The sequence below is a fragment of the Talpa europaea genome, assembly GCF_964194135.1.
Source record: "Talpa europaea genome assembly, chromosome: 7".
Taxonomy (NCBI): Eukaryota; Metazoa; Chordata; class Mammalia; order Eulipotyphla; family Talpidae; genus Talpa; species Talpa europaea.
The window spans coordinates 42206779-42223534 of record NC_140074.1 but is presented as its reverse complement, the minus strand read 5'-3'; the positions used below and the strand labels follow the sequence as shown (position 1 = coordinate 42223534).

Here is a 16756-nt window from a genome sequence, read left to right as displayed (position 1 = left end):
CCAGAGCCAGAGCGGAGAGCAGAGCAGGCAGAAGGACCGAAGTACACTGCTGAGGGGAGCAGTGGGTGGCAGGAGAGGTCTGCGTGCCATGTGGGACCCTCCTCCGGTGGCCAGGGAGCAGCCGGGGATCGAACCTGTGCTGCAGAGGCTGCAGGCAGGTTCGCAACTCGGCACTCAACTGCTGCGCCACCGGGGAGGCCCTCTCTTTATTCTTTAATTCTATTTGCGAAGCTCCCTGTAAAAAGAAGTGAACGATTTCTCAAGCCTTGTGATTTGATATATATTGCAAAGAGGGGATGTCTAAATCTATTTGGGGCTTGCTTGGTACACTGAGAGCTAAACTCTTAATGGTACAATCACTACTTCTTACACCCCTAAATAAGACTGGGTATTTTTTATTTTTCATATGGTTGTGTTAGCCATGAAACTGTTGATTAATTAACTGTTTTTTCACTTTATTCCTCTTTATCAAGATTTATATTTTTGAGAAATTGAAAAATATTCCCCCTCCTCCAGTAAAAGACTAAAATAGGGGAAATAAGGAAAGAAAGCTATGACATAAGCCAGAGCCCACTAGAAAAATACTGGCCTTTTTCCTGTTAATGTTCTATATAATTTTAGTTAAAATGTTTGTATATTCTTTTCCCACCTTCACCTTTCAAATATTTTAAAAATATTTCTTCAAATGTTTACAAAACCAATCTTTTAAAGAACTGTGTTAGTTTCCTAGGGCTGATATAACAAAGTACCAAAGACTGGTATCAAAAATCTCACAACAGTGGAAATGTGTTGTTTTAAGTCCAAAATCAAGATCTCAGGAGGGCCATGCTTTATCTAATGGCCCTAGGGGAGAATCTTTCTTTGCCTCTTTAAGCCTCTGATGTTGCTGGCAATCCTTAGTGATCCATCACTCCAGCACAGCAACTTTCTCCAAGTATATCTTCATATTGTTTCCCTTCTATGCCCAAATTTTCCCTTTTTATAAGGTTTCCAGTATTACTGGCTTAAGACCCACCCTAATAGCCTTACTTTAACCTTATTACCTTTGTAAAGAGCCCATTTCTAAATATTCTGGGAATACTATGGATTAGGAATTCAGCATATTGCCTTTGGGAGACACAAAGCAAAACCTATCCTCACACAGAGATATTTAGAGATATATACAGATGAATATTTATCAATATAGTTCTTCATTCTTTCTCTGTAATTCTCTAAATGAAATAAATGCCTTTAATTTGACTCTACTTGTGATTTACATTTTTTCTTGCATAGTTGAAGATGTCTTGTGTTGCTTTTCTATGAATCAAGGGCTGGACATCATAATTTTGAGTTAGATTATTGAAGATAATTAAAAAAAATTTCCTGGGGCCTCCCTGGTGGTGCAGGCAGTTGAGTGTAGCACTGTGAAGCTGTCCACAGCCTTTGCAGTGCTGGTTCGATCCCCGTCGGCCTTGGAGCAACCCACATGGCGAGGCAGACCTCATCTGTCTCCCCCGCTGTTCCCCTCAGCAGTTTATTTCGTCAGTCTGCCTGTTCTGTTCCCCACTCTGTCTCTGGTGAATCCTCTCACCCCCCTGTATCTCTGGCCTGTACCCTGGTTCTTGTATAAATAAAATAAATCTTTTTTTTTTTTAAGAAAAGAACATATACTTAAAAAAATATAAAAAAAAATTTCCATAATGTTTTTCTGCATTAGCTTTGTTTGAAACTTGGGAGACCTGTTTGAACTTAGAATTTTTTAAAAAGGTCTGTACGTTTTTTCCAGTTATATATTTGACTAGTGACTATATTTCTATCCTTTTGATTTCTTCTTCAGAACCTTCTTTCCCTACCAAAAATAGCATGGTACATGCCAATAGAAGATATTCAAATGTTTGTTATATAACTTGACGAGTACATTCATTTATGAGTCTATCAATGACTACAAATGGGCTTACTGATGAGATGGGGTATGAGGTATAATTAGCAGGAAGCTGAGATGTGGTTCTGAAAAATTAGAGAGAAATAAATTCTGGAAATTAGCTTTGTAATTTTTCCTCATTGTAGTGATATTGGGAATTATAAGAGGGGACAGAGTCACCTGATATGAGAATATATATTGGAGGGAAAAGACAGATCACAGACCCAACTTTGGGAAGCCGTTTAAGCTGAGAAGCCACCTAAATATGGAAATAGACAGGAAGAGAGTGAGCAAATCCCTGTTGACTTAATGTGTTTATTGGCTTTTCTCCTCCTCACCTCTAGGGTTACAGAGATGTACTTCCAGCTGAAAGAAATGAATGAAAAGGTGTCTTTTATCAAGGATTCCTTACTGTCTTTGGACAGTCAGGTGGGACATCTGCAGGACCTCTCTGCCCTGACAGTGGATACACTAAAAGTCCTTTCTGCTGTTGACACCTTACAAGAGGATGAGGCTCTCCTGGACAACAGAAAACATTCTATTTGCAGGAAACTTCCACACAGCTGGAGTAATGTCATGTGTGCAGAGGTTCTAGACAGCATGGAGAACTCAGGACAGAAGAAATACCAGTATTATAGCACACCCCCTTCTTTGCTTCGGAGCCTGGCTAGAGGTCGGCATTCCCCAAGAGGACAGAAGGGGACTCTGGAGATAACAACCACTCAGAGGAAGGCTTTAAACAGAAGAGATGACCATGAAGAACAAGAAACAGAAAATAGTATGGTTGCATCTGGGGTGTCCACTAACAAGCAAGCACATTCAAAGTATGGTCAATTTCTCCTGGTTCCTACTTGTCAAAAGCAATTACCTTTTCCTGGAGAATCTGATTTGCCTCTGTCCAGACCATCTGTGGACACATGTATAGATGAGCTGGCAATTAAAAAAATCACCCAGAATCAAGTCTCTGCTCATCTGACTTGGAAAATTCCAGTTGTCTCAGTCCAAGGCTCAGTGACTGAACCCAAGGAGCCATTTGAGCACCTTCCTGACATACCAGCCAGACAAGACAAGGGGGAGCAAGTTTCACCCACATTGAGTTGCAAACCTGAACCCACAAAAGTGACCTCTCTCCCTTCCCAAGCTGAGAACATGCAAACTGGTGGTGGATATGTGAACTGGGCATTTTCAGAAGGTGATGAAATTGGTGTATTTGACATTAAGAAAAAATGGCAAACCTGCTTGGCCTCCACGCATAGTAGTGAGTCCAATCACAATGGACAACGCCAGATGCAGACCCGAGGCCGGTCCATATCTGACAACTGCACAAGATTGGCCCGAAGTAGTGGTTGCTCAGAGGTGGGGCCAGGACTCCAACCAAACACATCATTTTGGATCAATCCTCTCCGCAGAGACAGGCCCTTTATTAGGAGTCATAGTTTGAGATTCCACAAGGAGGAGAAATTGAATAACGAAAGTAAGAAGCAAATATTTTAAAAACTTGGTACTAAATCCTTTGCATTGCTACAACTTACTGTAGCAATGTAACCCATTGTCTCATGTAACCCATTTCCTTACAGATCTTTCAAGATCCTCAGAGATAGGGCAGTCAGTGTGGATCAAAGCAAAAATGCTAACCAAGGGTAGGAAATTGTCGAAGAAAAAGAAGAAAACACAAGAACTACAGGTGCCAGTAAGTGTATTATATATATATATTTTTAAAGATTTATTTATTTATTTATTTATTTATTTATTTATTTATTTATGCAAGAGCTGGGGTACAGGCCAGATGCGCATGAGGGTGAGAGGATTCACCAGAGACAGAACAGGGAACAGAACAGGCAGACTGACGAAATACACTGCTGAGGGGAGCAGCGACAGGAGAGGTCTGTGGCACCATGTGGGACCCTTGCTGGCCGGCCGGGAATGAACCTGTGCTGCAGAGGCTGTAGACAGCTTCTTAGCGCGGTACATGCATACAAGAGCTGGGGCACAGGCCAGAGGTGCGGGGGTGAGAGGATTCACCAGAGACAGAGTGGGAAACAGAACTGTCAGACTGACTGAAATACACTGCTGAGGGGAGCAGCAGGCAATGGCGAGTCAGGAGAGGTCTACTGCACCATATGGGCTGCCGGGGGATTGAACTCGTGCTGCAGTAGCTGCGGACAGCCCCACAGGTTGTGTCTCAACCCCTTGTACCACCAGGGAGGCCCAAAAGATTTATTTATTTATATGTAGAAGAACTGGGGTGTAGGCCAAAGGTGCAGCGTGGGTGACAAGATTCACCAGAGACAGAGTGGGGAGCAGTACACATGGATCTATTGAGATACACTGATGAGGGGAACAGCAGGCGAGACAGGAGAGGTCTGCTGTGCCATGGGGATTAGCTCCCAGGCTGAGGATCAAACTCATGCCACAGTGGCTAGTGATAGCTTGATAGCGCTGAGACAAACCCCTGTGCCACAAGGGAGGCCCACTATATATATATATATATATATATATATATATATATTTAGATTAACATAACATTGCATCATAGCATCATAAGTTTCAGGAGTCAGGTATGCATCGTTATGAACCAACATATGTCTATACCACATGAAGTTTGCCAGTGAAAGGTGAAAGAACTTCTACTCTTCATCATAGTGCCTTAATTGATGTGACTCAAAATGTTTTCAGATTAATCTTATTGTGTTCCAACAAGTGTCTTTCTCTCCAGGTCATAACAGTCAACACCTGCTCTCAAAGTGGTCAGTTGAATTCAGAGTCAGAAGAAAATAACATTTCAGAAGAGGAGGGCAGCCATAACTGGCTCACGGTGTCCAAATTTAGTCAGATAAGTATGTAATAGTCTATACTCTTAGATTTCTCAGAACTCTGGTGTGTAGTTGTCCTTTTTTGTGTTATCTTTGACTCTTTCTGTATCAGAGTAATGTTGGCCTCATAAAATTTGTTTGGAAGTATTCCCTCTTCCTCAGTTTTTTTGGGGGAATCTGAGGGGTATATGTATTGGTTCATCATTAAATGTTTGGTCGAATTCACTAATGAAACTGGTCCGGTCCTGGAGGTTTGCTTTTTTTGTGGGAGGGGACTTTTGATTACTGTTTCAATTTCATTGCTTTATTGGTCTGTTCAAGTTTTCTGTTTCTTCCTGATTCATTCTCAGACAGGTGTATACTTCTTAGCATTTATCTGTTTGTTCTAGGTAATTCAATTTATTGGTATATAGATGTTTGAGGTAGTCTCTTAGGAACATCTGTATTTCCAAGATGTCTATTGTTACTGCTACTCTTTCATTTCTGATTCTATTTATTTGCGTCCGCCCCCCCCCCTTTTTTTTTGTTTATAAGCCCAGATAGATTACCTTTTTTTCTTTTTTACTTTTTTGAAGAACTAACTTTTGGTTTCATTGATCATTTGTACCCTATTTTTTTTCTTTCTATTTCATGTATTTCTGCTCTAAATTTTGTTTTTTCCTTCCTTCTCCTGGCTTTTGGCTTTGTTTTTTCTTTTTCTTTTTCTATTTTTAAAGGTATAAGTTTAGTTTATTTATTTGGTACTGACATGTTTCTTGATATGGTTAGCTTAGAGTTGAACTACTTTTGCTTTTCATGTAAATTGTGCTGTGGTTTCATTTCATTTGATTTTATTTTTTGGTCTTTGCTGGCTTCTTGGTTTTTGCAGTTGCTGAGTCAGCATGGTGGGGGTGGTGGAACTAGAGGGGTTAAGTCACTGGTTTGATCTTGCCTGGGGAGAAGTGCTTGCTTGTCTTTGTTGTACCACCAATCTCCATGCTCTCTGTGGTTTCTGATCTCAGACTCTGCTGTCAGTGCATTTCATGAGATCAGTACCAGTCCTTAGGGGCCAGGGAGGGGGTGTGCTGCGAGTGCACGCGCTCTCACTCTGAATCAGGGCCCAACCTGCGGGGATCACACCAATTCCTTCATACTTGTTTCCCTTTGGTCAAGAGTGTATACATCCACTCTGTTTATTTCTCCCTTCTCCAGCATCTCTGACTGAATCAGCATCCCTACCATCTGTAACACCTACCCCTCCATCCCCTATAATCCCTACCCCAGGCCATAGTCTCCAGGTGTTTCTCTCCACCCACCTCCTATTTGATGAATCATGACTCTGTTCTGTATCTTCTCTGGGCTTTTTGTATTGATTTCTAGTGCCCAGGTAGTATATAAAGTATGCCTCAAGAAAGAGGATTCTGCATGTAGTGTCCTCTGATTAACTGTTAGATACTCCTTTTGGGAACAAAGCAAGGAACTATCACCATCTTGGTCAGTCTCAGTAATTTAATTATTGACTTTGATGGAGAAATATAAATTGTTATAAATGTAAAAGTAGCTATAGAAGAATAAGAATAGAATACATAGCTTTCATTCACTTGAGAGAGAAAAAGGACAAAGGAATATTGGTAAATTTTCTAAATAGAGGAAACCAAACTTAGGCGAATCCACTGTGTTTAGACCTTTCTTTTTGGAACTGTGACTTGCACACATTTCCATGTATTCTCTAATATTTTCCTTTCCTTTTCACAAGGTCTAGAACCTTATATGTATCAGAAAATGAAAACTAAAGAAGTTGAATGGCATTCAGTACAAGTCAATGATTATCTGAAGCAGTCTCAAGAGGTAAAAGTATTTCATCTGATAGTTTTAAAAATGATAATGCACACAATACTTGTCCAACTCTTTGAAAGTGTCTGCTTTACTTTTATGTCCCTTAATTGACTTCTATTTTGTGTTGGTAATATATTTAAATTTCTATTTTAAATCTGAGCTAAGTTGAATCCCTTACCTATTTTTTCCACAATTCTCCTGCCCATTTTATTCTTTTCTTATTGTTCTTCTTTATATAATTTACTTATGTGCCCATTATTTTTTTCTGGGTATTTTTAGCTTGAGAGAGAAAGAATTCAGGAATTTTTGAAGCTGTTTTTCAGATACATGCAAATTGCCTTGTGGAAGAAATATAAAGTTTTTTTTTAAAGATTTATTTATGTGTACAAGAACTGGGGTACAGGCCAGAGGTGCGGGGGGCAAGATAATTCACCAGAGACAGAGCAGGGAACAGAACAGGCAGACTGACTGAAATACACTGCTGAGGGGAGCAGCGGGTGAGTCAGGAGAGGTCTGCTGCACCATATGGGTTGCTCCCTGGCTGGCCGGGGATCGAACTCGTGCTGCAGAGGCTGCAGATTGCTTCATAGTGCGGTGCTTAACCTTGAGCCACCAGGGAGGTCCCAGAAATATAAAATATTTTAATATGTTTTTAAGAGGTAGAACTAGAAAAAAAAGATATATAAACTACAGCCAAACAGATTGCAGTACAATTTGAGGAGGAAATGTTAGCAAGTAGAACTTTGCAAGCATGGAATGGCTTATTTCTGGAAGTAGTAAGTTCCTCAGTGTGGTTAGTCAAACAGACTGAGAAAACCTCTTTTCAGATGTGATAGAGAGGGTTTGGGCATTGCAGGGTAAAAGGACTTTTTTTCTCCAGTGCTGAGATTCTCTGACTTTAAAACCCTTTTTTCTTAATTTCTACTAATATATGCCTGTGTAATTGCCGTTTATCATATGGGCAGTGTGGTCTAGTTAGACTAACCCAAGAAACCTAATTTTGGTGTTGGTGTGAATATTATTTGTATGAACTTGGGAACTGTATGTAAATCCCCTGTGTGAATGTATACCATATTAAAATCCTTAGATGTTATGAGAATGTAGTATGTGAAAGGTAATGAAAGTAAAATATATGACTGCTTGAGGTTGAGGTAGGAACCTGTGTTCAAATCCTGACACTGCCGCTTCCTAGGTTTCAAAGCTATATACATCACCTAACCTGTGAACGTCATTGTCTGTGTCTCTTAAGTGGAGCTATTGCTATCCTTATGAGATAATTGATAGTGGATAGTAAAAATGACAACCAAATAGAGTAGTCCCTGGAATGTACTAGATTTCAAAAAATAATAGTTGAATATAAATAGGCAATAGAATGAGATATATTCAAGGCAATGTTATTTTAAATAATAATCAACTGAAATGATAATATGTTAATGATGTAATTGTCATTTTTGTCTGTCAACTTTGACATTCATTTCTTATCATGAACTGATTTCATGTTTACTCTCATTGCTGTAAAACCTTTATATATTATATTTATTCTTTAGTGTCCCCATAAAAGTAATTTCATTCTATTAAAAGCCCAGCAGCACATGGAGTTACTCTGATATTGTGCTACGGTTATCCATCTTTCTAGCTTCAGTTTGGTATGTTTATTAGAGGAGAAATATCAAGGGAGGGGAAAAAAAGAAATATATCCTCTAAGGAGTACATACTCTGGAAATTTGGGGTGGGAGAATGTTGGGTGAAGATGTGATGACCTTCCTTTCTGTACAGGATCTGAGCAAAAACTCTCTGTGGAATCCTCAGAGCGCCAAACTCAGTAGAGACTCCCCGTGAGTATTTCTAAATGTGTATCTTTAACATCTTTGGCTTCTTCTTCTTTTATTTTTAATATTTTATTTAATTTTGCATAGAAGAAGTGGGATGCAGGCCAGAGGTACAGGGGGTGAGAGCATTCACCAGAGACAGTGGGGAGCAGAACAGACAGATCTACTGAAATACACTGCCGAGGGGAGCAGCAGGGAGACAGGAGAGGTCTGCTGCACTATGTAGTTTAGCTCTCTGGCTGAAGATCGAACTTAGGCCATTGTGGTGGTAGTGCTGACACTTAACCCTTAGGCCACCATGGAACCCCTGGTTTCTATATTTTTTAACCTGATTGGAATAAAGTTTCAATTTGGTCAGAAAATGAGAAAAAAAGTGTGTGTCCAATGACGATATTTTCCTTTTCTTAGCAGTAACAAAAATAATTTATTATATAAGTTTTCCTGTAAACTTTTGGTTAACATCATAGGTATTTGTCAAAGCAGCAATTCTTTGAGTAGTATTGAGACAGAGGGACAAGGGAAGATAGGGATGAAGAGAAAGGAGATAGAGAACTCACAAGGATGTGGAGTTGCGTTTCCTCCTGCAATTTTACTTATTCAGAGAAATAAAAATTGAAAACCAAGAAAACAAAGATTATTACATTTTGCTTGTCATGTTTTCCAAACTTGCCAAGTTACATCATCAGGTTAACTGTCCATACAGCTATAGGAGTAGAAATCAGACTGCCTACACTACAGAGGGCCAGCTGATAAACAAGCAGGTAGAAGGTGACTTTCGGTTTGCAGTTCGCTCTATTTGAGATGGCCTTTTTTTTTTTTTCCTGGAGCTCCCTCCCATCAAGGTCTCTCCATGCAAGCCTGCCTCTAGACTTAAAGTGCACATGACTTTTTTTCTCCCAAAGGTTCAGTAGTTTGTGCTCATGCAGAGTAGTGGGTTATTGCAGCATGAAATTAAACAATAATTGTAATTGTACTTTGTTCCCCAAGGACCTTAAATACTGGAGATATTCTTTGAATGCATTTATTCAGAGATGCCTGTGGCCACTTGTGCACTTGAGCAGGGCAAGTAACAATTTAAAGAGAACTAATTTCAGCCTGTGAACATTTAGGGGCCACGTGGGCTAATGAAACTGATTTGTAGACTTGTCCGGAGACATTCATAGACTCATTTGTAGGCATCTACTTTGCATAGTTCAGGAAACCCTTTAGTTTAATTGATCCAGAACAACACAAACACAGTTAAATCTTATATATGTTGTGTGATCACATTGCTAATTGAAAACAAAAACCAACAACTGCTTTGCAGTTAGCTTAGGGCATGTATAGTAAATGGATTACATGCATACTGGGTACTATTTTTTTTTTTATGAAAATAACTGTAAGACTGTAAACTGCTTCTGTCATGATAACGATATGAGTCAGATATAACTGATGGTTTTCTTTCAAAGAATTATATACATAGACTGCATGTTGCTGTCTTACATATTTTTTTAATCATTACAAGATTTAAAGCATTACTTTTAATTTTTCAAACAGGATGAGAAGTTCAAGTGGAGTTGACAGTAAGTTTTTATATTTAAACATTTTAATTTTTTCATCTTATTAATTGTAAGGTTCACATTCCTCCTGAGAGTTTGTAGTCCTTGAAATTCTATTTATGATTTTTGTCTACCATACAAAGTAAAGAGTTCAGTAGAAAAATAGAAAGTTGAAGATAACCAGGACTTATTTCTGGTTTAAAATTTCTTGAATCACCTGTTTTTATGATTTTCCATTTTTCTCTGTGAGTGAGGGCAAAATCACTGAACTCATTTTAGACTTTCAACAACTCTTACTGTCACTTTTTTACATGTTGCTCACTAAGTCATTCATAAGATTGTATGTAAATGCCTTTTCCTTTATGGTTTCAGTAGGACACTATGGCTCAAATGGCTAAGTTCGGCTAAGCTACGCGAGACAACTTCCTGCTAATGCCACTCTCAACTACTCTTAACCATAGCCACAATTTATTAGCTCTCACTCATATTCTTGACCCTTTGATGAAGACTGGGCACCTTCTCTTTCTTTGTTTTCTTTTTTTTTCCATTGAGGTAACAATGATTTACATTGTTTGTGTTTTATAAGTACAGCCATCTCCCCCCTTAGGTGTGGATGCCACATTGCACTTGCCACAGGACACCTATGGTTCTCCACCATAGTCCATAGTCCTCCTTCTCCCACTTTAGTCTTGCCCCACTGACTCCCCTCTCATACAGACTCAGTTCTACAGTGAACTTTCTTGTGTTAATTCTTAGCTTGACTTTATCTGACACTTTATTTGGTTTCTCTGTATTCCACATATAAGTAATACCAGCTGGTATCTGTCTTTCTCCTTCTAATTTATTTGATTTATTTGCTTAGCAAAATCCCACCATTTTCTTTTCTTTTCTTTTCTTTTTTTAAAGATTTATTTATTTATTTATACAAGCACTGGGTACAGTCTGAGGTGCGGGAGGGTGAGAGAATTCACCAGAGCCAGAGCGGAGAGCAGAACAGGCAGAATGGTGAAGTACACTGCTGAGGGGAGCAGCGGGCGGCAGGAGAGGTCTGCGCGCCATGTGGGACCCTTGCCTGGCGGCTGGGGATCAAACCGGCACTGCAGAGGCTGCTGGCAGCTTCGCAAACCAGCGCTCAACTGCTGCGCCACCAGGGAGCCCCAAATCCCCCCCATTTTCATCCATGTTGCCACATTTGGCAGGAGTTTATCTTTTTTTTTTTTTTTTAATAGAGGCATGTTTTTCTTTCTTTATTTGTTTGCTTGTTTGTTTTGTTTATACATGCACTGGGTACAGTCAGAAGCGCGGGAGGGTGAGAGAATTCACCAGAGCCAGAGCGAGGGGCAGAGCAGGCAGAAGGACCGAAGTACACTGCTGAGGGGAGCAGCGGGCGGCAGGAGAGGTCTGCGCGCCATGTGGGACCCTCCTCCGGTGGCCGGGGAGCAGCCGGGGATTGAACCGGCACCGCAGAGGCCGCGGGCAGCTTCGCAACCCAGCGCTCTACCGCTGCGCCACCGGGGAGGCCCAGGAGTTTATCTTTTTGATAGCAAAGTAGTATTAGACTTTGAGAGCAAAGTAGAATTCCATGAGTCCTGATTGACTCATCCATATTTGGGCACTTAGGCTGTTTCCCTAGCATGGCTATTGTAAAAAGTGCTGCAGTTAACAAAGAAGTGCATGTTTTCATTAGAATTAGTATTTTTGTATTCTTTAAGTAAATACCTAGGAGTGGGACTGCTGAGTCATATGGCAGATCCATTTTTAATCTTTTGATAAATCTCCATCCTGTTTTCCACAAGGAGTGGACCGGTCTACATTTCTATCAACAGTGTATGAGGGCTTCTTTTAGGCTTTGTTGTTTTTTGATCTTTTTGATATGGGTCATTCTTACAGCTATAAGGTAGTATCTCACTGTGGTTTTGATTTTCATCTCCCTGACCGTCAGTGATGATGAACATTTTTTATGTCTGTTGGCCATCTGTATATCTTCTTTGGAGACGTGCCTGTTTATCTCTCCTGCTCATCTTTTGGTTGGGTTATTTGTTTTCTTTTTGTTGAGTTGTGTGAGCTTTTTGTAGGTCTTCGATATCAGTCCCTTATCAGAGGTATGGTATGCAAATATTTTCTCCCATTCAGTCCTTTTATCTCAACAACAGTTACTTTCCCTGGCATCTTCCTTTTCTGTGGTCTTATTCCATTCCGTGTTCATAGCTTTTCAGTTCCTTTGTAGTTCTTCTCTTTCAACTACAAACTTGTCATTTTGTATAAAAACGAAAAATAGTATTTTTCTACTTTATAAACAGCTGTTCTTAGACCTCACCTCTAATTTAATTGAAAAAATATTCGTATTTGCTCTTTGGCTCATGGCGTCTGTCCCCACGATGCTACTGAAATGCCAATAAAACTGCTAAATCACATGACCTCTTCCTAGTTCTCATTGAACTTGTTTTGATGTTGATCTGTTTTCTAGGTTTCCATGCAGCCTTTCTTTTCTGGCACTCTTGTATTTCTGTTTTGACTGCTCTTGTTCCCACAAGCCTCCTCTTCCTTCACCCAAACTGGAAATTTTAGTTGTTGACAATATTTCATTCTTATCTATCAATTTTGCCTCTTAACTCCACATTACCTTGAGCCTCATCTTTAAATAACACTGCTTAAAAAAAAAAAGACTAATTTTATTTTGTGATCTGTGTCAAGTTGTCTCATTCTCAGTGCAGGGGGTCCTTCCTCCCCAGGAAAACAGAATGGGAGGAAGGGGCTTTGTGACTTTAGCGCCTCCACAAAGCCCCTAAAAACTGTGTTTTTCTCTATCCTGCTTCTCCTGCCTTAAAGCTGTCATTTGTTTTCCTAAAATAAATGTATACTTTCTTTTGTCCTTGATTTTGTGTCAGCATTGTGGTTGGTTTCTCTCTTTTTAATCTTTCCTATGTTCCTATTGGAATTATCTTTCTGAACAGTAAATTTTCACCTACATATATAGAAATCTTCAATGGTTTTCCATTTCCTACTGGATAGACTAAAATTCCAAGTCTTTTCTCAATGCTTTTGACAGTCCTGCCTCAATCCAAATTTCCAGAATCATTCTCATGAGATTTTTCATCTGATACCTCTGTCATGCAGAACACAGCCACTTACCTATTAACAACATATGGGTGTTTAGAGGCATTTAAAACAAAATGTTCCATCTCCCTCTCACCCATGTCAGCAAATGGCAACTCCGCCCCTCTAGTTGCTGAAGCCAAAGTCTTGTGATCATACTTTACTACCATTTTCTCACACTCCTTCATCCAACAAACCAGTAAATCCTTTGAAATATATCTAGAATCTGATTATTTTTCTACCTCCACATACCAGTCTTCATCTCTTTGCTGACCTCCAAACTATTGCCCTCTAAAAGCCTGTTTTCAGAGAGCAGCCAGAATAATGCTTTTAAACTGAAAGCCAAATAGCCTCTCTTCTGTTCAAATGATCTTTCATCGCACTCTGTAACAGTGAAGTTCAAACACAGTCTACAAGATCCTGTTGATTTGCTCGCCCTCCTCTAGCTCTTTAACCTCATTTCTTCTCAGCGTGATCCACACCATCCACATCCTCCTCCTTAGCACAGCGACCTGCCTCAGGGTGTTTGCATTTGCTGTTGCTTCTGCCTGGCATAGTCATTTATCCACACTGCTCACCTGTCTCTTCCCTCCGGTGTATGCTCAAATTTTACTTTATCAAAGAGACCTTGGCTAGTCATGCTACAGAAGGTCATAACCTCCCTGTTCCCCATACATCATAACCTCTTAGCTTGATATATATGTAATCTATATGCATCACACCCGCTAAGTATGGATAGGTAATGTTCCATTTCATTTTAGTAGCATGTAGCCAGAGAATGTTTCATTACTGTTTTTTCTCTCTAGCATAGACCAATGTGTATCACATAGGTATGTTCAATGAGTATATGTTGAGTGAATATGAACAAGATTTTACTGTCTCCTTCAATGATGATGCCAGGATAGAAATTCAGCTTTATCGGATTGAAATACTGCATTCTTGAAGTATTTCATATTATTTGTTTATGAAGGTTTTTATAAGCATCTCTGTATATCACCAGTATAGTAGATCGCAGCATCACAAAAGGAATTGTGATTATGTTTACATGTCTTTTTTTTTTTTAAAGATTTATTTATTATGTATACAAGAGCTGGGGTACAGGCCAGAGGTGTGGGGGAGGGGTGAGAGGATTCACCAGAGACAGAGTGGGGAACCGAACTGGCAGATTGACCAAAGTACACTGCTGAGGGGAGGAGCGGGCGCGACAGGAGAGGTCTGCGGTGCCATCTGGTTTGCTCCCTGGCCGGCCGGGGATCAAACTCGTGCTGCAGAGGCTGTGGACAGCTTCACAGGCTGTGTCTTTACCCTTGTGCCACCAGGGAGACGCTTACATATCTTTCTTTTTTTTTTAAAAGATTTTTATTTATTTATGCATACAAGAGCTGGGGTGCAGGCCAGCGATGAGGGGGGTGAGAGGATTCACCAGAGACAGAGTAGGGAACAGAACAGGCAGATTGGGTGAAGTACACTGCTGAGGGGAGCAGCAGATGAGGCAGGAGATGTCTGCCTCTCCATGTGGGTTGCTCCCTGGCCAGCTCGGGATCGAACTCATGCTGCCGAGGCTGTGTATTGCTTCATAGCGTGGTGCTTTAACCCCTTGCACCACCAGGGAGGCCCCTTACATATCTTTCTTTCCCAGTATTTCATATTTACTTTTTTAGAATGTAAGTCACATCATATTCATATCCGTCACACCTTGCCTGACCTATAACAGGAACTGAAAACTTTATTTTTTGTTATTGAATGAATTTATAAAGGAAGAGTCTTTTTTTCTGGTTTTACTATGAACCAAGCACCCCCAAAGGAAGGGATTTTTGTTCCTTTCCTTATTCAGCATCAAGAAGCTGGAGAGATCTGTGAAAACGGGCTCATTATGCTGCTTACTCGCTGCTTACTCTACTAGGCATCAAGCAGTAACCATCATGAGACTAAACTTCTCCACTTTAATTTTGATTTTATGAAATGGCATAACTGTTGCAAGGATTTCTCTGGAGCCTTGTAATTTAGGACTTGAGAAGATAGAAGAGAACCAGTTAAACTTGCAGAATGTGTTCCCAACACACAGTCCTTCTGTAACCAACCAAACTCCTTGGCGTCCTATTCTCCTCCTACTCCTTTGTTTTGGGTACATAGATCTTAATGTGTTTTCATCATTTTGTTGTCATTTTAGGTCAGTGAAGTAGTCTGCTAATAACTTGGTATTAATAATGTGTTTATATATGTGCCGCATCTTGGTAGGGAAGTCAGAGAATTGTGCTTCTGGGATGTTGTGAAATGTGATGGGCAGCTGAGTGCCTTCTGCAGCCCAGAGGTATAATTGGTTCAGAGGAAATACATCTTTGCGGCTAATATTACCTGTCTTTCTTCAATTCCCTATATAAATATGTTTGGAGATATTACATTGATGATTGGAAGCTGTCAGGATACGATGCACAATAATGTGGTTAAAGGATATTAGGCAATCTTTTTCAAATACCGAGGAGCCAATCTGATTAACCTGTTCAATAATAACTTTGAAGGCAATATATTCACAAGCATGTATTTATCTCTAGCCAAGTAATTAAAATGCCAATCTTCTCTATAATTTCAGAAATCTCAGCCTCTTTAAAAAGCCCTCAAGAACCTCACCATCACTATTCAGGTAGGATGCACGTGCACATGGACATGTCAGCTGAGCTGAGCATCTGTGATTCTGCATTTGTGAAGAGAAACATTGATGAATTCTATAGTATCAACATGACCCCCACCTTGAAAAGTTTTCATTCAATCTGATAAGAACATTCAGATGTCTTACCTTGCTATCAGTTTGAGAAAATAAGTTTGTTAGGATATAAGAGAATCTGGATTAAAACATGTTTGTTTGTTTGTTTGTTTTGGCAAGTTCCAAATTGTAAAGGAAAACTATGACTGTGAGATCTAAAAATTCCTTACAAGTTCAAAATAGGCCCAAAGCCAGAGGTCTCAGATTTTTTGGAAAGGGAAAGAGACAGGCCTGACTCCAGCTCTTTAAGGAAGGATTTTGTACCCTCATCGGACCCTCTGAACATATAGTTGCTTAATGAATGCCAACCCCACTGAGAAAGTTCAACAAAGACACTTTACAAGGATGTTATTAAACAAAGATGTCAAGGGTCTTTCTCTTAAGCAGCATCACTTCAGAGTGCTTCAGTTGTTTTTCTTTCAATGTGGGAATAATTGTACTTACCCTTCCTGAGGAACAATTTGCCAAAGGGCTAGTGGAGAATTGAGAGGAAAACACTTTGAAATGCAAAGTAAGATGGCAACCCCTGGACTCATGCCATTGGGTGGTCTTTTGGGTGTCATTGCTCTCAGCATTGGGTGAGATATACACGGACAAGCTTTTTACACAGTCTAAATCTTGGCACATGAGTCAGTGTTTATTGGCAAGTGATTACCATTATTATTATATCAAGGTCATGTGTTCAGGGTCCAGTAACAGACTGCCTTACCCTGAATTTTCCTCTGTAGTGAATAGTGTTTCAGTGGCTTCCAGACTCCGCATTCCAGATTCTTGTAAACGGTATTTCAGCTCGGCAGTAATCTATTATTTTGACTCCAGCTGTCAACTTAAGAAAGTCTCTGGTGAGGAATACTGTAACTCATATTGACTCTCATCTGTTCGGATCCGGCTCTTAACAGGAAAATGCAGATCACTTGCTTCTAATTAAAATTGGTCTTCAACTCTCTCTGGGAAAAGGTGAACTGTGCAAAGTCAACAGTAGATGTCCCCACAGTCCACCGTGC

At 40.0% G+C, this 16756-nt stretch overlaps 1 protein-coding gene across 1 annotated transcript in view; it reads left to right on the top strand.

Annotated features, from left to right (window-relative positions):
• TRPM6 (transient receptor potential cation channel subfamily M member 6) overlaps positions 1-16756 on the top strand; it is a gene marked incomplete at both ends in the record, with an annotated part of 105579 nt that overhangs the window by 70581 nt on the left and 18242 nt on the right. Inside the window, 7 exons of the mRNA XM_084239203.1 lie at positions 2245-3374; positions 3478-3590; positions 4617-4737; positions 6449-6540; positions 8305-8363; positions 9894-9919; positions 15582-15632. Of these exons, the coding sequence (XP_084095329.1) occupies positions 2245-3374; positions 3478-3590; positions 4617-4737; positions 6449-6540; positions 8305-8363; positions 9894-9919; positions 15582-15632 (1592 nt within the window). The remainder of the gene's footprint in view (positions 1-2244; positions 3375-3477; positions 3591-4616; positions 4738-6448; positions 6541-8304; positions 8364-9893; positions 9920-15581; positions 15633-16756) is intronic.